This window comes from Barbus barbus, assembly GCF_936440315.1.
Source record: "Barbus barbus genome assembly, chromosome: 13".
In the NCBI taxonomy this organism is placed as follows: Eukaryota; Metazoa; Chordata; class Actinopteri; order Cypriniformes; family Cyprinidae; genus Barbus; species Barbus barbus.
This window is the reverse complement of record NC_136741.1, coordinates 23,898,132-23,923,444: the sequence shown is the minus strand read 5'-3', so window position 1 is coordinate 23,923,444 and position 25,313 is coordinate 23,898,132. Positions and strand designations below refer to the sequence as shown.

The following is a 25,313-nucleotide window of genomic DNA, read 5'->3' as shown; positions in this document are numbered from 1 at the left end:
TCTGTGTCCAAATCTGGACTGAAGTCTAAAAGAAGACCAGAAAGTTAATGATGACGTAGATTTTGGTCTTTAACCTGCACTGGATAAAGGTGGTCTGGCATAATGTGCTGGACATTGCAATCTCCCCCTTCTTCAGAAGTTTTGGGAAGTGCTGTGGATTCATCAGAATCAGTTTGGAAAAATATTAACCGCATTTCAGAACTAAACAAATCAGCTTTGAAAGGCAGGGGGATTCTTAAAATGACATCATGTACATCATATACAAGTAAATGTCTCTTCAGTTTCGTATGATTTTGGATATGCAATTGCAGCATGTTTGAAACCTTTTTGTTTAAACTGCGGTGGTTTTTATCATCTCATAATTTTTTATCGTGTCTAAGTATGGAGTACCTAATCCTTGCAATATAATAGTTGTATTGATCACTTGTAATGCAGGTAATGTAGGATTTGTTGTAATTAAGAAGTTATGAACTGATTAATGAAAAGTAAGGCTTACTGTGATAATAATAGTAACAGATATAATAGTTATGAAATAATGATAGAGGCAATTATAATGTCTAACAATTTACACTGATTTATAATTTTTTATAATAATTCGTTGCCATGTATTTGCTAAAAATTAGTGCTGGGCAACGATTAATCGCAATTAATCGCATCCATAATAAAAGTTTTTGTGAACATAATATATGTGTGTGTACTGTGTATATTTATAATGTATATATAAAGACACACACATACAGTATGTATTTAGAAAATATTTACATGTATTTACATGTAAATATTTATATTATTTTATATATAAATATATTTAATATATAAACAACATATTTTTCTTAAATATATACATGCATGTGTGTGTATTTATATATACATAATAAATATACACAGTACACACACATATATTATGTTCACAAAAACTTTTATTATGGATGCGATTAATCACGATTAATCGTTGCACAGCTCTACTAAAAATATAATAACAAACTACATTTATGAGTAAATTGTGCACATAGTGAAAAAAGCATAATGTGGTCTTTTTTGACATTTAATTTAATTTAGAATGTTTAATGATTATTTGATGATACTGAATATTTGCCATGGATTTGCAATAAATATTTGAAAAGCATCATATGGGGATTTTATTTCATTTATAAATTTTAATGATAACTTGATACTGAATATTTGCCAAGTATTTGCTAAAACTAAATACATTTATGAAATGGTCTAACAATAACCATTTAAAAAACATCATATGGCTTTTTATGCCTTTCATTTAATTTTTGTGATTAGATGCATTAGAACAACACGCATAGTACATGGTGATTATTCCTCTGAATATTACAATATGAAACTAAAGGTGAGTAAATTGTGCACATAGTGAAATATTTTTGTTGTTGTAAACACTTTTAGGCACAAAATAGGAAGCAATTGTGCACAGCAAGACTACACCATTTAAACATACACATTCATAGATGACAAATTTTGACTAGGGGTGAAAATGGGATTAATGATGTTGTGAGTGTGTGTGCTCTGATTGACAGTTACATGACTAAAAGAAGACTGTCATTTTCTATGCTGGCCTTTTTATACAGATACACGATCTATCTCGAAAAGGCACATTTGCATACCAATGATGCTTGCATCCATCCTATCTACTTTCTTTGTCACCTTTTTAATTTGTGCCATACAATTTATGAGATATTATGTATAAAGATGAGCTGGTTCAATTCACTGGTTCACACTTGAGACAACAAAATAGCTGGAAGAGGTGATAAATGAGCATTGTCGACATTCCTCCAAGCATTTAAGAATGAATAAAATAAAAACAACAAGTCTCATGAGGAAAAGGCTGCTTATAGGAGAGTTTGTGAATAGGTTTCACCTGCTTTAAAAACAGTGATGATTACTCAGCTTTGGCTGCTGAAAACAAATACTTTTAACTAGATATTTTCAAGCATATCAGTTTTGCATATCAGTACAGCAGCCAGCTTCTAATTTTGGCTCGCATGTTTAAATATTCTTCCGCTTCAGATTTCACTCTGGATTTAAATGAGTGCTTGTTAATGTAGTCAAGACTAGAGCCGCCTGTGGATCTATGCTAAGTAAAGACGAGGATGGTTCACTCCCTACTGTTATAAACGGTCCCGCTGATATAAACAGTAGACAGGCATGTCTGGGTGGGGTATTTTTGTGCCTCTCTCCCTCAGGACCTGAACCCATCCCAGCTCACAGAACACTGAGAATATTTTTCTAATTAGCAGAAAGACATGCCACACACACCTCTGACACATTTACAACCCCCTGTTCCTATTTTTGGCACATCTGTGTAAAGAATGTTCAAAACCCCTTTTTATTATCTTCTATTAGTGTCATCCATTATAAAGAGAGTTGTCATAATGAAAAGTGTTGCATGGTAACTGCATAGTTACACAAAATCTGAAACTTTTACAGAATTAGTGGTTATTAAATAAAAAAACACACATCAGTTTTTAGCAGCAAAACTCAATGAAACCCCAAAAAGTTGAAAGAGTTTAGTTTTTTATCTCAATCCCACAGCATAATAAACATATTTCTGTCTTATGTTTAGCAGGACAATATACCATTTATTTCATTTCATTTTATTTTATTTTATTTTAAAATAGAGACTAATGAATAAGAAAGGACCTGGATTTTGGAAATAGTAACTATTTTTAATGATTTTAAGGCAACATTTGAAGTACGTGTTAGACGTTATTTGATTAGAACATGTATTTATTGTTAACTAAAGTTAAAACCATAAAAAAAACATGTTTATGCGAAATACAATAAATGTTAACTGAAATGTTTTATTTCAACTACTGACCAATGCCACTTTTTTCATTTTCATTTAATTTAATCTCCGCTCTCTACCCAACAAAACAGACAAACTCCTTCTGCTCTCCCGGACAAATAAGGATTTTTCAAACTCTGCTGCTCTGTGTTTCACTGAAACTTGGCTGAACGACACCATTCCAGACAGCGCATTACATCTGCCTAATTTCCAGCTGATCAGAGCAGATCGCGACGCGGAATCAATGGGGAAATCGTGCGGCGGCGGGATGTGCTTTTACATCAATGAAAGGTGGTGTACAGATGTAACGGTGTTAAAGAAGATGTTCAGATCTAGAAATGCTTTTCATCAACTGTAGGCCTTTCTATTCACCGCGGGAGATTTGCTCGTTCATTCTCGTGAGTATTTATATTCCACCACAAGTGCATGTGAGCTCAGCTCTACAGAAACTCGCTGATCTGATCACAGAGACAGAACAACAACACCCAGACTCTGTTTTAATCATTCTTGGGGACTTTAACCAAGCAAATCTATCACGTGAACTGCCAAAATACAGACAGCATGTTACATGTCCCACCAGAGAAAGTAATATATTGGATCACTGTTACACAGCAATAAAGAATGCATATCACTCTGTTCCACAGGCAGCTTTGGGGCTCTCTGATCACTGCCTGGCTCATCTTATAGCAACCTACAGGCAAAAACTTAAATCTTCTAAACCTGTAGTAAGGACTGTAAAGAGATGGATCAACGAGCCACAGCGGGTTTTACAAGCCTGTCTCGACCTTTTTTGAAGCTGCTGCCACCAATCTGGACGAGCTCACAGAGACTGTAACTTCATATATCGTTTACTGTGAGGATATATGCATTCCCACCAGGACTTATGTAACATTCAACAATGATAAGCCATGGTTTACAGCAAAACTCAGACACCTTCGTCAGGCCGCCTATAGAAATGGGGACAGAGTCTTGTACAATCAGGCCAGGAACACACTGAATAAGGAGATTAGTGGCTAAAAGGACCTACTCTAAAAACCTGGAAGATCAGTTCAATTCCAATGACTCCGCTTCAGTGTGGAAAGGCCTGAAAGCCATCACCAAGTACAGGACACCATCCCCCAGCACTGAGGTGAATCAACAACTTGCTGAAGATCTGAATGAGCTTTATTGTAGATTTGAAACCCCCCACACCCGTCCTGACCATCTCTCTACACAACCGTTAAAACCCCCTGCAACCCCCCCTCTCCCCCACTCCTGTACTTCAGGTCAGTGAAGAAGATGTGCGCCAGGTCTTCAGGAGGAACAAGAGAAGGAAGGCACCAGGCCCAGACGGTGTGACACCAGCCTGCTTGAAAACCTGCGCTGACCAGCTGGCCCCCATCTTCACACAGATCTTCAACAGATCACTGGAGCTGTGTGAAGTCCCTTCCTGCTTCAAACTCTCCTCCATCATCCCTATTCCAAAGAAACCCAAGATAACAGGACTTAATAACTACAGACCTGTGGCTCTAACGTCTGTCGTTATGAAGTCATTTGAAAAACTGGTTCTGGCTTATCTGAAGGACATCACTGGACCCTTACTGGACCCCCTGCAGTTTGCTTACCGAGCAAACAGGTCCGTGGATGATGCAGTCAACATGGGACTACATTACATCCTGCAACACCTGGACAAATCAGGGACTTATGTGAGGATCCTGTTTGTGGACTTTAGTTCGGCCTTCAACACCATCATCCCTACACTCCTCCAGAACAAACTAACCCAGCTCTCTGTCTCTAGCTCTATCTGTCAGTGGATCACCAGCTTTCTGACAGATAGGCAGCAACTAGTGAGACTGGGGAAATTCATGTCAAACAGCCCCTCCACCAACACTGGTGCCCCTCAGGGCTGTGTTCTCTCCCCACTGCTCTTCTCTCTGCACACCAACGACTGCACCTCTAAAGATCCCTCTGTCAAGCTCCTGAAGTTTGCAGACAACACCACACTCATCGGTCTCATCCAGGACGGTGACGAGTCTGCCTACAGACAGGAGGTTAAAGAGCTGGCTGTCTGGTGCAGTCTAAACAACCTGGAGCTCAACACGCTAAAAACAGTGGAGATGATAGTGGACTTCAGGAGAAACCCCCCTGCACTCTCCCCACTCACCATCATAGACAGCACTGTGACTGCAGTGGAGACATTCAAGTCCCTGGGATCCATCATCTCTCAGGACCTGAATTGGGACACTCACATCAACTCCATTGTAAAAAAAGCCAAACTTAGGTTGTACTTCCTTCGCCAACTCAGGAAGTTTAACCTGCCACAGGAGCTGCTGAAACAGTTATACTCAGCCGTCATTGAGTCTTTCCTGTGCACATCAATAACTGTCTGGTTTGGCTCAGCTACAAAACCAGGGATCAGAAGACTACAGAGAACTGTTGAACGGATTATGGGTGCCCCCCTGCCCACCCTCCAAGAACTGTATACATCCAGAGTGAGGAAAAGGGCTCAGAAAATCACTCTGGATCCCTCACATCCAAGTCATCCCCTTTTTGAACTTTTGCCACCTGGTCGGCGCTACAGAGCCACAATTACCAGGACAGCCAGGCACAAGAACAGTTTCTTCCCCCAGGCAATCCCACCCCCCATTATACAATAACAATGTGCAATAACCTTATATTTATTTATTTATCATCTATTGGACAACTGTATATACAATCATTTATGTTTCAATTATTCTTTTCTTTTTAAATTTTTTGTTTATTTATATTTACATATGTGTATTTTTTTTATTCTCATCTTATTTTTATTGTCTTTGTGTCGTTGTCGTCTCTGTGAACTGGAAGCTTATGACATTAAAACAAATTCCTTGTATGCGCAAGCATACTTGGCAATAAAAGTTCTTTCTGATTCTGATTCTAACATAAATGCTTTGAAAATGGCACTCTGTATTGTAAAAAGTATTATACTTCTGACTTGACTTGAGCCTTTGGGCATCAGTTTTCAAAGCAACACTTCATAGTGGAAATTCATGCCACTGTGCAACTCCTGCCTGGCTGACCACACAGCCGTGTGTGAAATGTGACACGGCCCATGGTTTCCCTTCAAGAGGTGCTTTTACCAAGTGTGTGAGTTATGGACTGGAGAGTATGGGCTGTGTGGGGCAGAATAGGTAATGGGTGGGGGTAGAGGAGGGGTAACATAGAGTAGGGTGAGACAGTCTGCCTTAGCGAGAGAGAGAAAGACAGGACCCTTCTTTGGACAGGAGCCCCGGCCGGCGCAGCTGTCCCTAGCATTCCAGGCGTGTCGTCAGTCCACAGATTGGAGAATTAAAAGGAACTAGGGACTGTCAGGCCATTCTGACACTTTTCCTTTGGTCGCTGACTTAGTTTGCTTTACTCTTTTTCCTTCGAACACTTCTGCATTACATCTATCCCACTCCGACTAGTCTTGGGCCAGAGGCCCCCAATATGGCGGACCAGTATAACACCAACGAGGAGAAAATCCTGAAAGATAGACACACCAAGGAGATTGATTTGATCAACAGGGACCCTAAGCAGATCAATGAAGATGTTGTGAAGGTATGTTTGTGGTATTTTGGGTTTTACAGTAATTCTGGTGTGTTGCAAAATTTGGCACTGAAACCTGGATGATAATTTCAACTGAAATGCCATTTAAACAAAAGAGAACTTTGAAAGTATTTGTATAAGCTGATAGCTTGTGCAAAAATAAAACTGCATTACCTTTTTACACCAAAATAGCCCAATAAGCAATATATTTGACAAAAATATGTACATTTAACTTTATAAGAAACTGATAAAGAATGCAAACTATTCACTAACGTCCTAAATGGTGGAATCGATACGAGTGGATTGGCGATCTGGTCCTTAGAGACAGATTTGCTTGCGTGTGAGCTGCACAACACTTTATGCTAGCTACAAGGCATGACCCAAAAATAGCACTAAACCTACTTCATCTGGCAGGACAGGCCATACTATCAGTATTTATAGAAGGAGGTAAAAGGGTGTGTCAGACCACCAAATGTATTGCTTCTTCCCTTGTGTTTTAATAATTCACTAGATTAATAGGGGAAATTGTGAAATGTATTTAATTTTCACTATTGATCTATGTCCAAATCATAAATTACAGTCTGGTATTCTTTCACTTTTGAATGTGAGTGTAAGATCACTGTAATGGTTAGCAACACTGGTCTTGGGGATATTACGTTTACAAGAAATATGCATCGGTCAGAAATAGCTTTTGGTGTAAAGGATTTGTTTTATATTGGTTGTTTAATTTAGATATATATTTGATTGAAAATACAATATAAACAGTAATATTGGAAAATACTATTACAATTCAAAATAGCTGTTTTCTATTTGAATATATTTTAAAATGTAATTTATTGCTGTGGTTGCAAAGTTGAATTTTCAGCAGCCATTATTTCACTCTTCAAGGTCACGTGATCCTTCAGAAATCATTCTAATATGTTGATTTGGTGCTCAAAAATACTTATTATTATTATCTGTGTTGAAAGTTTTGCTGCTTTATATTTTATTTATATATTTTTTTGAAAACCATGATACGGAATACAAAGTTCAGAATTTTTTTTTTTTTTTTTGTAACAGTGTAAAAGTATTTACTGTCACTTTTTCTTAATTTAATGCATACTTGCTGAATAAAAGTATAAAGTTCTTTTTTTTTTTATTTTGTTGTTGTAATTTTAGATTCCCAATCATCTCTGTCTTATTCAAGAAATTGGGTTTAATTTCAAATGTTGTCAATGCTATGTTATACTTGTCTTAACTACATTTTGCATATTTCCCAAAGATCAGATTTTTATTTCCGCACTTAAATAAATGTTACATAAAGATTTGAAAAAAAAAAAACTTTCTGGAATACCTCCTCTTAAATACTCTCTAGTTGTTATGAGATTGAAGCAAAAATAAACAAAGTGCCAGACTGCCTTCTGCTGATGGGGGATTCTGATATCAAATCTCGCTGTTTGGAGAATTAATCATCATCCATTTTAGGAGTACAAGCAGAAGAGAACCCATGCCACATGCTTGCCAAATCACTGACACTGACTATCGATTGTACAATATACTAAACAGGTTTTGGCAACAAATCCCTGCCCTGTTGAAAAAACTAACACAAGCATGGCAGCTGGTTTGAGCTGGTTTAAGCAAGTTGCTCAACCAGCTTAGGACCAGCACATGACCAGCTTAAACTAGCTCAAACCAGCTGCCATGCTTCAAAACATTCTTAACCAGCAGCGTATGCTGGCATTTTCAACAGGGTTGTTTTTGGAAATTTGTACTAACCATGTCTTTTTTCCTCCAATAATTCAAGGTGGATTTTGAGGATGTGATAGCCGAACCTGATGGCACCCACAGTATGGATGGAGTGTGGAAGGCCAGCTACACCACCTTCACCGTCTCCAAGTACTGGTGCTACCGTGTGCTGTCGGCCATCTTTGGCATCCCAGTGGCGCTGCTCTGGGGCTTCTGTTTTGCCTGCATCTCCTTCTGTCACATTTGGGCAGTCATGCCCTGCATTAAGAGCTATCTGATCGAGACCCAGTGCCTGAGTCGAATCTACTCTCTTTGCATCCATACCTTCTGTGACCCCTTGTTCGAAGCTCTAGGGAAAATCTTCAGCAGCGTACGGGTGGCGTTACGCAAAGAGGTTTAGATTTTGTAGACAAGATAAGGTTTACATGTTCAGTCCTTGGAGGAAATATGTTTTATTTTACAAATATCTGATTTTGGAGTGTGGATTTCGAGATCCTTAAAAATGAAAAGACTACATGAATAACAGAATGCCCCGGATGCAGTGTTAATCCTATGCAGTGTTTTGTATGTTCTCAGTTTATGATAGAGGCTTTGGGAGCAATTCAGGATTAGGCCACCTGCTTTTTTTCACCTGTAAGATGAAAAGTGTCTCTGACCGACAATGTCTTATCTGATATCATGTGGTTTCTCTCTTTAAGTTTGACAGGTTTAAAATGGGATGTTGTGGTATTTTTATCATAACAATGTCAGATATATTCTGTACAACTACCAATTAAAAAATAAAGTATGAATAATAATGGTTTGAATTGTTTTATTGTTAGATTTATTTTTTCATTTCCCGATTTTCTATTCTACAACAACTAATTAAACATGAAATTGTATGTCCCCGATTCTGTCACTGAATAGGACATTGAATAAATTTTATGTCTTTAAACTGATGCCATGAATTTATAATGAAATATGTTTTCATGAACATATTTCATGAAAAAAAACGAATGTTATGACTTTGCAATTCGATCTATTTGCTTTCAACTCCTCACTTTAGTTGGCTTATTATACTCCACTTTTCAACACATTTACTCGCAGTTAGACATATCAACACACAATTTATTTCAACAAATAGAAGCTACAGCTACACATAGTGAAAGTAAATAGGCAGTATATTTTCCAGGAGGAAAAAAATCAGTAGTGTTTGAAATAACGTAACAAGCATTTCTGTGAAGTGTATTTAAACCTTATAAAATAAATATTTTCTGCCGTTAATACTGCCTTTATCATTTTCTTTATCCTTTTCATCTTGCAGCACTCATAAACAATTATGTGAAATTCACTTGTCCTCTTGTAAACGTGTTTTCTATATATTTTATAAAGATGAAGCAACAAACATAGGCTGAAATCAAAGTTTTAAGAGTGATTTTAAGCAAAATGTGTAACCGGAATAAACACTTTAGTCTCATTGAACAAACACTCTCTCTTACAAGACAAACAGCCATAAAAGTGAAGGCGTAAACAATCAGTCCTTCACTTTTTGAAAACAAATCGGGTGTTTGCCATGTTTGATTACCATGATGCACTGCAGAAACATTTTGCAAAGAGATGTGGTCCTCTGGGCATGACAGTAAAGTTTACATGTGAAATGATAAAGAACAGAGATAACAACATAAACATGTATATGTGCCAAAAATGAAAAGTGCTTGGGTTTCTTAAGACAAACAAAAGTACTCTCTTTTGACAAGTTCATTAAAAAGAGCAACTGGCCATGTTTCTCATTAGGTTTTCGGTAGAAACACCTCTTGTGTCATCAACATCTTGTTTTCATCTTTGTGTTGCTAACCTCCTCGTCTCAAACCCATATGTGAACTGTTTTGTGTAGTGAGCGACAGTTGCTTCCTCATAACCCATAAAATTATATAACCTGCTGTCATCTTCGATACTATGTATGTCAAACTTGATTTTTCACAATAAGTAGTGAAAATTGTATTACTTTTCACTGCTTTTTTTCATGAAGGGGAGACATGAGGCTGAGTACTGCAAATAAAGAAAGTTTCATTTTTGGATGAACTATCCCTTTAAGGGTGACTGGTTTTTGCATGTTTACATCATATCAGGGCTATTTACACTTGGACACTCTAAGACACACTTAAGAGCGACAGAAATCTGATCTGGCGGTTTGAGACTCAGCCAAGTGTAAATCCATCTGGCTGTTCAGGCCACATATGCAAACATTACTCCTCCTTAACATATCTGCGTCAGCGTATGGATGTTTTGTGAGCCCCAAACAGAATGTGGCACATTATGGTTGTTATCTATTGTACCAAAATCGTCAAAGCTAATTCAGCCACATCCTGTTTTTATGAGCCTCATCAAATGCAGCCAATTTTGGTGCTCAAGACACATTTATGTGGCCAAAGCGAATGCGCATGCACAATCAGATAGCAATTCAAAGGATGTGTGACTAAGTGTAAACAGACCCATGCATAAACACTGTCTGAAATCGAATGACGTTCCTTCTGTAATGTCTAGAAACACAATACATGAAGGCAAGGAAACGATTACTGCTGCTCAAGGTCCTCAGAGATAAGAAAACGAAATAGAGCAGTGAAAATGACATTCTGAATAATTCCCAACCGAAAACACAGCTGATGGTGACATTTGGGTTTATATTTTAGCTTTCCTGTCTGGCTTTCAAAAATGTGAAAAACTGGCTTTGAGGTACGTCTGGTTTATGTGACAGAGGTCTGGGTGATACTCCTCTGACTGCTGGTACTTTTGATGACGTAGGTGGAGGAGTTGCTCTTACGGGAATCTTGCTCCGGATCATAGCGGCACTGAGAGGATTTCAGATAGAGCGTGGAACAACACAGCAGGTTCTGCTTCAGGTCATGAAAGAGATGCCCAGCAAAAAACATGTAGATCCAGGGGTTACAGCAGCTGTTCAGACTGGCCAGCAACATGGAAATGATGAAGGGCATTGCTGTGGAGGATAAGAAGACAGCTTTAAATATACAATGAAAAGAGCAGAACAATGTACTTCAACTGTGTGGTCTTGTTTTAACCTGTTAGATTCAATATTCTGCATTGTCAGTTCTTTCAAAATCTTGTGTGTAATAATGAAAAAAAAAAAAAAAAAAATTCACTCCACTCAAATTCCTAGTAAATCTCAGAAGCAATTACAAACAGCAAGCAACATACTGAATTAAATGTGAAATTCTATAGTAGAAATATTGGGTAACACTTTACTTAAAGCCTTAATGTATAATGCATTTCAATAAAATTGAAATGGTATTTTATTTTAAAACATACTCCAATAATATTTGATTTTATTTACATTATTTTTCACAATATAAAACATTTTTACAATGCATGAATATGGTTTAGCTATATTAAAATTATTTTCTTAATTTGTATTTTACACAAGCACAAAGGTAAAACTAAATATTTAATATCTGTATGGGATGTAGATTCCAGAAAATTTCAATTGAAAGATATATTGTAAAAGGTTTTTTTAAGGTTCTAAATAAATCAATAATTACTGGAGTACAATTTACAATAATATACTATTTCAGTCTTCTAAATTTCAAGTTTAATTTAATGCGCTGTTTATTTGTAATTATTTAACAATTTATAAGAGAAAATTGCTTTAAAGTAAATCATACACAATTTCTTAAGCATAAGCTAGTGTCCTGTATTCAACTTCTCACTGAGCATGTCCTCATACGGTATCTGATATTATAGTGCACCTCAAATATGAACAAACAACTGATATTCTGGGGAAAACATTACTGGGCAAACATTACACACTACTTCCACAGTCATTTGTAAATCGACCGATTTATTTTGGCTACAGTATCCTGATAAGGGTCTGTGCCACTGTGCTGTTTATCATTAGAAGTCTAGAAACGAGGGAAAAAAAGAGGAAAAGCTTCATTTAGCACAGTGTCCCAAGCTCTGACAGGCTTTATCACTCCCTACAATCTATGCATACACAATGTGGCATTAAAAATAAATTGGTATGAGAAGCATGACGTGAGATAACTTCTTTATTATAAAAACAGTGTTGGTGGACCGTGGTGTAAACAGAAGAATCTGTCACTAAGCTTCTTTAAGATCTTTTACAAACAAGACAAATTTAGACAGAATAAACAACACGTTGTTTGCTAGCTCATAACAATGCTGAAAGATCCGTTGAGCCAGAAAGCAAGAGATGATTGACTGAGGTAAACTCGTTTTGCTTCTATTGTGTTTGGGAATCATGGGAAAGAGGTGTTTTCAGGCATGAATGGAAAAGAAAAACCCCCTTAACCCTTATTGTTTAAAAAAAAAAATGGTGGCAGCAACAGGACACACAAATGTTCAAAAGTGTGGGTTTGTAAATTTAAAAACTTATTCAAATTATTCAGCAAGGACACATTAAATTGATCAAAAATGTCTCAAGTATGCCTTGTAATGAACCTAAATAAAACAAAAATTGCCAATCTATGTTCAGAGATTTAACCTTAAGAAAAAAATACCCAAAACCTGCAACTCAAAACACATAGAAAACCTGGCCAATAAAATCTGAGCGCAAACACGGTTTGAATCAGCATTAGAATACTTACATGACTTCGCAATGCATGGCAACATGGGTAGTCCTTAAATACTATTGTTAGTGTGCAAAAAGGAAATGAGAACCAGGTGATAGTAAGTCTCATTATTATTCTGGTGGTGAGCTGACTGTGTACTGTGATTAAACCTGACATGTCTATTGTGGTCTAACATATATGGGCTATTAAAAAAAATCCCCTTGAGAAATTTTTCTTTCTGGCTGACCTCACTTTGACAAAAGGATGATGCATGAGGTAAAAAAAGAAGAATCTGATCTGAGACCTTTCCCCAAAATCTTTCTGAAAGTATACTGTGGTGCATTTTTAAAAAAGACCTGACTGTGTCAGGAATAGATAAATGGCAACGTTGAAAGAAACAAAAAACAAAACAAAACTGGTGGGAAAAGCATCCAAAGGAAAGAAGGAATATCTTTGAGATCAATGCTGTGTTTTTTTTCCCAACCTTACAGTACACCAGAGACTCTACAGCAGAGCAAAAGGGAATTGGAGCAAAAAGAAGAAGGTGAGAACATCTAAGAATATAGCTTATAAACTATGAAACCACACATTCTTGTGCATTCATGTGCTAACACAGGTCTGAATATGGAGATTGTTGGGAACTAATTCCCAACATTCAACAAACAAACAACCATAACATCACAGTGGAAAAGCAAACTTGGCAATTATAAATAATATACAGTGATCAAAAAAAGTTCAAGACTCAAACAGATTGACAAGAACTTGTTCAATGTGGTTCTGTGCACTTGTGTGGTCATCCGCATGAAACCTACAGACATAAAGTTTCTGGATTTGATCCTTTAGTCTCTCAGAGAAAAGGAAATTGAATTTAGAAATGAAGGAGTAAGCAACAAACCCAGATGGGGCTTCGGTCAAGTGTATTGCTTTTCTGTTTGCTACCTCCTATTTGTGCTGAGCTCACAGGCCTCAGAAAATCACTGGGCAAGCACATCTCTGTACCATCGGCAGTTGGATCAATGAACAGAGAGAGAATGAAAGAGAATATTCTTTAATATGAAGCTCTGAAAAAGATATAAAAAAACAACAACAACAACATAAAAACAAGTAAGATTATATTATTAAACTATAGCAATTTTTTTTCACTTGGTCTTAAAATACACTGAATTTATTTTAAAAAATACAGTAAAAATAGTAATATTGTGAAATTTAAAATAATTTAAATTTAAAAATAAACTTTTAAAACTTTTAAAATAAACATTTAAATAACTGTTTTGTTTTTAATTAAAAAATATAATTTATTTCTGTGATGCAAAGCTGAATTTTCTGCAGCTATTACTCGCATAATCTTTTTAATATACTGATTTGGTGCTCAAGATACATTTCTTATTATTAATGTTGCAAACGATTGTGCTTGTTAATATTTTTGTGGAAATGGTAATCTTATTTTCTTTGATGGAAAGTTTCATAGAAAGGTTAAAAGACAGAATTTATTTGAAATATATATTTTTTGTGACTCTGTGAAAGTCTTTAATTTGACTTTTGGTCTATTTAACCCATACTTGCAGAATAAAAGTATTAACGTATTAAAAAAAAATCATACTGACCCCAAACTTTAGAAAGGTAGCGTTTAATTAAAGATAAAACCTACAACTCAGCTCTTTATTTTAAGAGCCCTACAGGTCAGTGAGTGTCATTCGTCCAAATGTTCATCTGATTTTGAGATTTCTGCAAAGATTTTTACTGTTCAAAAACGGTGAAATGCTTAGTGGAAAGTTGTTTTACTCTCAAGTAAGTGTCATGGAGAGGAGAACAAAACTAGTAGCCAAACCTGCAATGACATTGCCAAACCCAACATTAGTCTCAAAATAAAGCAACCATACATAAGTTCAACTGGAAGACGCCATTTTCAGTTGTCATTTAATCTTATTAGAGCTGCAGCTAAGCTTTGAACACATCAGATCATCAGTGTTTTAAAGATCATCCCTTGGTCTCAGCCAGAAGAAACAGCTCTTTTTTCACACATTCGGGTAAATGTCATTAGTAACTGTATTCCACTATGACTGTGTCAGCCACTGTTGATGCATAAATCTATGCAGTGTTGTCCTAATATTTAGACTGTGTGAATGTTTTGCTGAACTTGCCATGATGTGTGGATATTTTGTATGACTGAGGTCATGATACGAATGAGTATCTCACACTGGCCTTCCTCTGGGTCTGATAATATTTAATCTTTGTCTCTTTGTGACCTCACTTTAAACTCTTTATTGCTGCAAGACAAACATGGTAAAACTCATGGCAAGAACATTGTTCACTGACATTTTCTTTCGAACACATAAGAGAAGCCATGCAGTAGGCTATCCTTGATGGTTTGTTAAGCTGATAAGTTTTAGGGTTCCTAAATGTCTCTTGTCTACTGAAGACTTGGACTTTTGTTCTTGTTCTCGACTTTTGTGTGCACGTAAAAACAATTTGTATAACAATTTGTCGAGCACATGATTTCATCATATGTAATATATTATTGTTGTAGTTATATAATTCTTTTATATACTCAAAACAATAGTTATTTATAATCAATTCTCCCTGGGTTTGTTGGGGTTGGTGATTTCTCATACTGCAGACGGTCATGATTTAAGTGGTGCAGCTCTGCTGAATATTAATGTTTCCCCGAGGCTGGTCTTTATGGCTGTGCCGTTTTTAGCAGTCTACATCTGTAGCGATTTAAAAGTAAGATGCCCATTACAGCAATTCTAGTTCTGTACTGCTAGAGCCTTCTTATCACAAGAATTACAATAAATCAAAGCCAGCTTCTTTTCTCGGGTCTTTGAAAGAACACAATGTCACGGTCCGAAACCATCTCGCATGATTCTTAAAACTCATTAGGCTACCTTGTTCAAATCTTATCTGTGTATGACCAAGCTGATAATTGTATTTTCAACTGCCTTGCCTATACTGCAAATAGCTTTCCATGTTCAGATATGTTAGCTGAAAATACATTTATCATTCGAGAAAAAAGTGAGACGGGGAGCATTGTGACATCCGTTTAGATACAGCGCTAAAAACACTATCATACATGAATACCATCCTGCTGAGGTGACAGTAGAACCATATGTTTTTAAAATACACAGGCTTAAATAAAGTCTATGTAATGTAAAGTACATTTCTTATTTTGCTCATTAATTGAGGGAACTTCCAACTGAACTCATTACAAACAGCCTTTTGGGTTGGCTTACTAATTGATGTCATGCTGTATAATGTATGTACCTACTATATAGAATATACATTTTAATTAGAGAGGTACTTTAATATACGTTTCAGAATAACAAGGCTATTATTGAAAGTTCTTTCTATAACTGTTTTTCATTTATTTACTTAAAATATTTTTAGTAAGCAATATCCTGCACCCCCTCCCATTTACTCGTAAACATTTCTGTCATGATTTTATGAAAAGTTTAAAAATGTTGTTAATTATTAATGCTTTTTACATTAAAAAGTTGCATATTATAAAACAATATAACCAATATTCCGATTTCTGGTTGACAATTATGTGTTTGTGTCCATGACTACTTTAAATATTATGCATTAAGTTGTGTGTCCACTTCAGAGATAATCACTATATTTATAATGAAACCATCATATATCATAATATGATATTAATTATATGATATAATAAAATGTCATATTTATTGATACTACTGTATTTTAAACTATTAGGTGTGGGGATCTCATTCAGTGCTTTTGTAATCTTTACTTTTTTGTTTTCTTAATTTTTAAAACGAACATTTTAATGAATTCATTTTATTGAACAAATAATTTAGAAAACTAAATTTTGTTTCGCAAAATAATCAGAAAACAGTACAAACTTTGCTAAAGTGATTGTATTAACTTTTAAATATTATTCAAAACATTAATTTAACTCAAGTATTTGTATAAACACTGTGGTGTAAAAGGCCCACGTGGTCTCATCATACATTTATAAGATTTTTAAACAAAACAAACCACTTTCATGATTTATTTGCACACAAAATCCGTCAATGTTTGTAGCAACTCGTAATTTATAATTTTTTTTTTTTTTTGGGCGAAATCATACACTATGGGAGTATTTGGGAGAAGTGAAAATCACATTTTTAAAAATAATATAGCATGTAAATCCAGGAGCAAAATAAAGGGAAACTTTATAACTGGCACCAAAATATTACTGGAATCAAAAATCCATGGATGTCAACAGTCGGCCCCGTGTTCAGAATCCATTTCGCATTGCACGTGCGTAAAATGGTAATCAAACTGTTAAAAGAAACTCACCTTCCCTTGGAGCTTCAGGATCCCATGCTGACCACATCTGTACGGAGAAAAACGGAGTCCAGCACACTATGTAAGCCAGAACGATAACAAAGGTCATTTTAACGGTGGTGATTTTAGCCTTGGAGATTAGTTTGACGCTGCTGACCCGCGTGAGCGCGCTGCATTTCGATGCCTTGGGCGTGAGAGTGATACACTGGTCCCTCTTCGTCTTCCTTTTAAAGTTTTGCCATATTTTAAAACTTATCAGGCCGTAGCAGACACTCAGAATGGTCACCGGTATGATGTAAATTGTTAGACTAATCCACGTGATGTAAGCTTTCGCTCCCCAAGGCTGCACGAAATCTCCCCAGCAATCATAAACTCCTGAACCCACCTCCCGTAAGGAGAATATATAAACCTGTGGGATGCTGAACAGTAAGCTTAGTGCCCAAGAACAAATCACGTAACAGCGGTCCTTTCTCTTGTGTAAAGAACGAAGAGGCTGGCAAATTGCCATACATCTGTCTATGGACATCAACACCAGCATGTACGTGGAGGCGAACATCCCAACGGTCTGAAGATATTTCACCAGCCTGCACAGGATGTCTGGTCCATAAAAGCGAAACGTGATGTCCCAGATGAGTTGAGGAAGTACCTGGAAGACAGCCACGACCAGATCTGCAATGCTGAGGTGCTTCATGAAGTAATACATGCGAGATTGACTGTGCTTGGTCGTGTGGATTGCAACAAGGACGCAAAGGTTGCCAGCGAGTGCCAAGAAAAGCACCAAGGCCAATACAGTAACTTCCACTTTTGCCACTTCTTCATTCCGCTTCAGCGGGTTCACCGTCTGGTTCACACCGTAAGTTTCATTGTTGACGCTGGAGTTTCTAGATGATTCATTGAAGGACCATACGTCTTGATCCTTGAAGATGTCCTCCATGGTGTTAAAGGCGCACGCCTACCTCTCCACAAATGTAAAAGAACTGATTAGTTTTCCTCGCACATAATCAGCCTGTACATAGGCAGCCCTTTAACTTAACAGATGGCACGACAAGGATCTCCAGAAACAGGGAAAGTCCTTTGCTGCTTGGTGGTGATCCCTCAGCTGTTTTCAACCTTCGCTGTGAACTATAAACACAATGAGCATGGATTGTTTTGTTACATCACATTTAGCCCATTTTTTTTTTAAATACAAATAGAGATTAATTAAGCTTTTTATGAATTATAAATAAGATGCATTAAAGATGCAGTTATCCAGTAATTATAAAAACATAACTTATTAAAATGTTTCAGTATTGCAAATATAGCTTATATTGTTATATTGCAAACATAATTTTTAATGTCCAAGTACTTACAGCTGTTATCCATTTTATCAGGTTGTCCAGCTGCTGATAGAGTAGGTGTGCAGGAGAGTCCTAGAGGTGGAGAACCTCCTTTGCTCTCACTCGGCTCACACTGAATGGAGCGCGTCACGATATCACCACTTATACATCTTCTCAATGGTTCTCCCAACCCGACCTTACCCACGACTTCCACTAGGGGTCCTTGTGCTCTATTGCAAATCAGTGAGTTCCTCTGAAATAGTCTGAATTACTTCTAATGTTTTCTGTGTGCTTTCCTGCATGTTGACTTCTTGTAATCTTTTCTTTTTATTAAGGGGTCGTTAATGATACAAAATTTTTGAACAATCAAATAAGATTTATAATGGGAATATAGAACAGAAGCAGCTGGAGAAAATGCTTTTTTTTGTAGAAGAAAACAGATAATATTTCTGAAAAACCAATAAAATCGCCCAGTAGACTTCTTTCTCAAATACATTAACACACAAATATTTGACTAATTCATGCAAAATATCACCCAACACTGTTATCAGTGAATCACATTTATCTTTAGCATTTGAGAGTTTGCAGCTCACATTTTGAATATCCACCTCAAGATGACTTATTAGTATGCCCCAAAAGGCCTTATCACACTCCATCAAATGAATGCCCGTGTCCTGATCTGCGTCAGCAGCTCTCAGTGGACGCACACGCTGCATACCAGGGTCAGGAGAAATTCTCAAAGTCAACACGCTTCTAAAATAGTGTCAGCCGAGGAAAGACATGAATAATTAGTTACGGAAATTACATTAATAATCAATGTTTGATGATAACGTGTTTTGATGATTTAGAATGGAATGTAATCCATTGACAAATTTTGTTTTTACATTTTTATGCATTTTATTATGAACAAACAAAAAAGCTGAGATATATATATATATATTTATTTTTACATGCAAATTACATTGCCCTTGAAATATGTTGTTAAGCTGTCTGTGATAGTCACATTGGAGAGGATTAGAATACGTGAACTTGAATGGACTATGATAATTCAAAGTTAAGTAGAAAAGGGATTTTATAGATAACAAAGGACACAAAACAAATTCCATACAACAATATAACCAAATCATCATTAAACACTTAAAAAAAAATAAAGGTTACAAAAGGGGGCTTTTTTACAGTGATTCTATAGAATCTGAATGAACTTTTCCACTGTAAAGAAACGTTTGTGCAATAAAACGGTTCTGTTGATATTAAAATATTAATTCTGTCATCATTTACTCACACTCAAGATCCATGTTCCAAACCTGTAAGAGTTTCTTTCTTCTGTTGAACATAAAACCAAATATTTTAAAGAATGTGGGTAACCAAACAGTTGCTGTTCCCCATTGACTTACATGGTATGGGGGAATAATACTATGGAAGTCAATGGGGACCAGCAACTTTTTGGTGACTGATGCACATTCTTCAAAATATTTTCTTTTATGTTCAACTTAAGAAAGAAATTCATACAGGTTTGGAACAACTTGAAGGTAAATGACAGAATTTCCATTTTTTTGTTGAACTATGCCTGTAAAGATTGTTCATGGAATCGTGGATATCAATAAATAGCTTTTATTTGACAATGTGCAATCCATCGACTGCGCGAAATCACCAGCTTTGCTTTCACTCTTAACACTCCATGTTACTACAACTTCAATGTTTTCCAGCCCCACTGGTGAACTGGTATCTCACCTTCACTCATTTGGTTGGATAGCACAGAACCTCAGATATCCCAGGCGGCCTTTGCAAGAAAATGGTTTGTTCAACTCCGATAATCTAACTTACCTTTTAAACCATGTGCTATAATGGACAAAATACCTAAATTAAAGACATTGAAAGGAAGTAAATGGAGTTCTATTGCATGGCAAGTCTAAGTTCATTTGCATTAAATCACTTTGCCTTATGTTCCAAACAACTTTTGCCTACATTACCCTTGGGGAAAACATGCATAAAAATCATTTCAGTTGCCTCATATAGCAAGCAGGTTCAAAGAATCCTTGTCACAGTGCTGCAAGAAATCTTGCTGAGACCACAAAGAGCTGTAAATTACAGCTGTCATTGACAAACCTCAAGATGCTTCCTGCTGCACATTGGCAAAGCCAGGTAGCCTCTGAATGGGGTTCATACATCAACTTCAATTTTAAGGCAAATTTACCCAAACAGCTCCACTGGAATGACATGCACAGATTACCAAACTTGACTAAATTATTCTAACAAGTCCATATTATGCTCACTGCGATTCAAAGCTAAGCACATGTGCAAGTCCAGCTTCCTGGCAAGCAGTAAGGCTCATAATTGGCATAGTAACACCATCACTACCACAGCAGCATCCTAAAATCTCATTTGGCCACCAAAGAGGGACTCAGAATATGACAGCAGTCACCTTAGATAATCACTGTTCTGAGCTTCAAAAACAGTCTGGTTACTTCTACAGAAAATAGCAGGACCTGGCTGACCCTATAGGAGATGTATTCTTCTGACTGCGCTGTTTATTTACAACAAAGCTCGCTCATTATTCTCAGCGGTAGCTGTGAACGGGTCTGGATTTCTTCTAGAAACTTTAAACAACTTGTTTATTGTTCAAATAATATTGAGTTACACAAGAGAAGGTAAAAAGTGTCATTTTTGCTCATCAAAGATGTTCTAAATGGCTTTAAAGTTGTGAAAAAAAGCGTAGTAGGCTGCTAAAAAAACAAATAATTATTTTTACAGCACGTCTCCTCTATCAGCATTATTATTTGTATTGGCCCATTATCATTGAACAGTACGCCTGGTTTTCATTATCATCCCTGGTATAACTCCACCATAATTTGATTTTCAAATTTCATTCCCTTTGGCAAGTGTAATTGGTTAAAACAAAAACGATGCTATGAAAGTATCTGGAAACGGTCAACCATCCCATAATAAATAAATAAATGGGAAAATTAATTAAATGAAAAGAAATTAAGTTGCATAGGCCAGGGGGTTTGTTTGTTTGTAAAATCTGTGGTTTGTGCTGCACAAAATACAAACCAGATGAAATAATGAAGTGAGAAAGAAATATTCTTTAACTGAATATACACTCACCTAAAGGATTATTAGGAACACCATACTAATACTGTGTTTGACCCCCTTTCGCCTTCAGAACTGCATTAATTCTACGTGGCATTGATTCAACAAGGTGCTGAAAGCATTCTTTAGAAATGTTGGCCCATATTGATAGGATAGCATCTTGCAGTTGATGAAGATTCGTGGGATGCACACGAAGCTCCCGTTCCACCACATCCCAAAGATGCTCTATTGGGTTGAGATCTGGTGACTGTGGGGGCCATTTTAGTACAGTGAACTCATTGTCAATTTGAAATGATTCGAGCTTTGTGACATGGTGCATTATCCTGCTGGAAGTAGCCATCAGAGGATGGGTACATGGTGGTCATAAAGGAATGGACATGGTCAGAAACAATGCTCAGGTAGGCCGTGGCATTTAAACGATGCCCAATTGCCACTAAGGGGCCTAAAGTGTGCCAAGAAAACATCCCCCACACCATTACACCACCACCACCAGCCTGCACAGTGGTAACAAGGCATGATGGATCCATGTTCTCATTCTGTTTACGCCAAATTCTGACTCTACCATCTGAATGTCTCAACAGAAATCGAGACTCATCAGACCAGGCAACATTTTTCCAGTCTTCAACCGTCCAATTTTGGTGAGCTCGTGCAAATTGTAGCCTCTTTTTCCTATTTGTAGTGGAGATGAGTGGTACCCGGTGGGGTCTTCTGCTGTTGTAGCCCATCCGCCTCAAGGTTGTGCGTGTTGTGGCTTCACAAATGCTTTGCTGCATACCTCGGTTGTAACGAGTGGTTATTTCAGTCAAAGTTGCTCTTCTATCAGCTTGAATCAGTCGGCCCATTCTCCTCTGACCTCTAGCATCAACAAGGCATTTTCGCCCACAGGACTGCCGCATACTGGATGTTTTTCCCTTTTCACACTATTCTTTGTAAACCCTAGAAATGGTTGTGCGTGAAAATCCCAGTAACTGAGCAGATTGTGAAATACTCAGACCGGCCCGTCTGGCACCAACAACCACGCCACGCTCAAAATTGCTTAAATCACCTTTCTTTCTCATTCTGACATTCAGTTTGGAGTTCAGGAGATTGTCTTGACCAGAACCACACCCCTAAATGCATTGAAGCAACTGCCATGTGATTGGTTGATTAGATAATTGCATTAATGAAAAATTTAACAGGTGTTCCTAATAATCCTTTAGGTGAGTGTACATAAAACAGCTTTGATAAGGATGTCTATGTGATGAACGCACATGGTGGCACTAGAAGATATCGCTACAATAATTTAATGTGCTGAATTGTCATAATCACTTAATTCCAGAGAGTGAGCATAAACTAATGTTAAAACTTTGTGGTCATTGCTTTTGTTTTTTATTTTCATTTTCAGCAGCCATCCCATATGAAAGAAAGAGTGAGATTTGAAGGTCTAATGGGGTTTTGGTAATCAAACACTAAATGACACAGACGTCAAAGAAAGGTAAATATTGTTTTACATAAGATTGGTACAAAGTCAACCTTGCAGCCACTGGAAACCAAGTTACAGCTGATGAGTGGTTGGCCTTTCATTGATCACTGCTACATAGTCTATAGACATTTGTGGGTGTGATTGTTTTATATCAATATAATAATATACAGAGCATGTATCAAGGGCTACTAAGTGTATCATTCACTATCAGACAAAAAAAAATACGTCTATGATATTACATTGCATATTAATACATCTGATGTACATTCTATGGGTACATTGTTAATCTGATAATGAAGTTAACAAACAGTACTAAATTAAAGTCGGTGAAGGGTAGACTGACTTTGTATTTACCTTCACACAGACAGATGTGGACACACGGTGAGAGAGAGAAAGATAGAGGACAAAGACACAAAACAGGATAGATAGAACACACGCTATCAAAATGCTGCAGTGTACGGTAAAAATGCAGAGCTGCCCTTGATATCAAAGCTAAAGATAAAGGCTACAGATTGGATTTCCATTTTTTAAATTTTTGAAGATTCTATATTTAGAATAGTGGGATCAGAATCACAATTACACAGTTTGTATAATTGTATTATAATAATGTTTTAAAAAGGCAGTAGTACATGTGAGTTTTTTAAGCTTATATGCTTGGAAAAAGGAGATGAGCAATGTGGTTGTAGAATCATAGCCACAGAAGAAACATTTCCATTTCCACTTGGCCAGAAAGATTTCTATTTGGCAGACACATTTGACCAGTGCAGATCCAGATTTGAATGGTAAATGGTTCACATATGTTGTAGGTGTTACAGTATTCGTGGTTGTAGACAAATAAAATAAAGGATCAGGACAACGAAGTAGCATCAACACACTTTAAACCTTTAATCAACATTAATCCAAGACAAAGACGATACACAAACTGAAGGCTTATAAAGGACAGGAAACAAAGGAGCAAACGAGATGATTAATAAACACTGGTGATATATGATAATTAACTAAACAAGGACAGGAAATACCAAATAAGGACAAAGACGGAACTAAATTGAAACCAACACGTGACAGTAGGATATTTTGTAGTGTTGACAGAAATGAAGAAAGAAACTAACAAGTCATACATAAAACATTTGGGTGATCACTGATGATGGATATGACTGATCTATGCACTGAAAATATGCCGTTTTCTCCACACTAAAGACGATTCAGATGGTATTTCACAAACTCGCTCATTATACAATGCAAAAGTTTTTTTACGTGAGGAATAGCAGACTAAAAATATATCTAGACTTCCAAGAAAGACAAAAAGATATGCTGTTTAGAATACATAATAATACTGCTGAATATAATTAAGCAGCAACCAAGCAACAATATTTTTTATTAAATTATTATTAAACAGATAAACAAAGTAAAAATATTGTAATGATAATAAATGTATTGTTTTAGATTATTATAACATATTTTAAAATAAAATTAAAATATATATATATATATATATATATATATATATATATATATATATATATATATAATAATAATAATATTTTTTAATAATACTGACCTATGAACTTGAATCCTGTGTTTAATTCATCCAACCTTGCTCTGATATAATGTATTTGAGGCCTCATGATTGTCTAACCTTAAAGTACTTTTAAGGTTTCAAATAATTTATTAAACACAACAAGAACACTTGCCATAGGGCTAACACTAAATTATTTTATTCGTGCTGCTATTAATTGTTTTCTATCCTATGAGGCATCTTTGATAAACGACACATGCACAACATGTAAATGCTAATGAAAACAGTCATGATAAGTAGACTTAAATCTTGGCATGCGTGAAGTGATGCATTCTGGGGGTTCTGGCAGAACTGTTGTACACTTCAAGGGTGACAGAGAAAACAAGTTCATTCTTTATTAACATAGACAAGCATGACAAGATATCCCTGGATCAAATATTTAGATATAAATTCAAGACAGGCCCCAAACATCAAAATGAAACATATTTGGAGGCCAATGTTCAGATTCCTTTCAAATCAGTAATAAATGAAATGAACACAGGGTATAGTTCAAGCTCTGCTAAGTATTTCTAAACCGTACTGCTACAGAGCTGTATATGGAGTGAGATAGCATCACTTTCTAGTACCCCACCTCTCTCAAGTGTTATTTTTCTTTTTGTTCTGACAGCGCTGAGATAAGATGAAAACATGAAGGTGGTTCATAAATATAAGATGTGAGGGCTTGTTCTCAAATGAAATTGGATATGGTCATATTTTGGGATTTCTACAAGAAAAAGCATGAAGTAAATGAAGACCGCTCATCCAGAAAGATCTTCAGATCAATCCAGACTCTCTGAAAATGGGACTTCGATGGCCAAATCCATTGAATTCTAATTTGTCTCACAGAATGCTTACCCGCCAGATAAGGCAGAAAGAAACAACTGTACTTTTTTTTTAATGAGATGTAAAATACCTCTGCAACATATTTCATTATAGAAACAAAATAAAAAACCCAAGCAAA

At 36.4% G+C, this 25,313-nt stretch overlaps 2 protein-coding genes across 2 annotated transcripts; one reads left to right on the top strand and one right to left on the bottom strand.

The window, feature by feature from the left end:
- Nucleotides 1-5,869: 5,869 nt before the first annotated feature.
- Nucleotides 5,870-10,736, top strand: LOC306878636 (caveolin-3-like). The gene is made up of 2 exons (XM_079431092.1): nt 5,870-6,367; nt 8,139-10,736. The coding sequence occupies exons 1-2, from the start codon at nt 6,257-6,259 to the stop codon at nt 8,478-8,480; spliced, it is 453 nt and encodes a 150-aa protein (XP_079287218.1). The 5' UTR covers nt 5,870-6,256; the 3' UTR covers nt 8,481-10,736.
- Nucleotides 9,169-18,380, bottom strand: LOC306878635 (isotocin receptor). Its single transcript, XM_079431091.1, has 3 exons — nt 18,279-18,380; nt 16,942-18,051; nt 9,169-11,054 (listed from the first exon to the last, which is right to left on the bottom strand). The coding sequence occupies exons 2-3, from the start codon at nt 17,861-17,863 to the stop codon at nt 10,804-10,806; spliced, it is 1,173 nt and encodes a 390-aa protein (XP_079287217.1). The 5' UTR covers nt 17,864-18,051; nt 18,279-18,380; the 3' UTR covers nt 9,169-10,803.
- Nucleotides 18,381-25,313: the final 6,933 nt, after the last annotated feature.

Coding starts and splice junctions, on each gene's coding strand:
- LOC306878636 (XM_079431092.1), top strand. CDS start 6,257: ATGGCGGACCAGTATAACACCAACGAGGAGAAAATCCTGAAAGATAGA. Junction 6,368..8,138: donor TCAATGAAGATGTTGTGAAG/GTATGTTTGTGG, acceptor CAATAATTCAAG/GTGGATTTTGAGGATGTGAT.
- LOC306878635 (XM_079431091.1), bottom strand. CDS start 17,863: ATGGAGGACATCTTCAAGGATCAAGACGTATGGTCCTTCAATGAATCA. Junction 11,055..16,941: donor TCCTGAAGCTCCAAGGGAAG/GTGAGTTTCTTT, acceptor TATCCTCCACAG/CAATGCCCTTCATCATTTCC.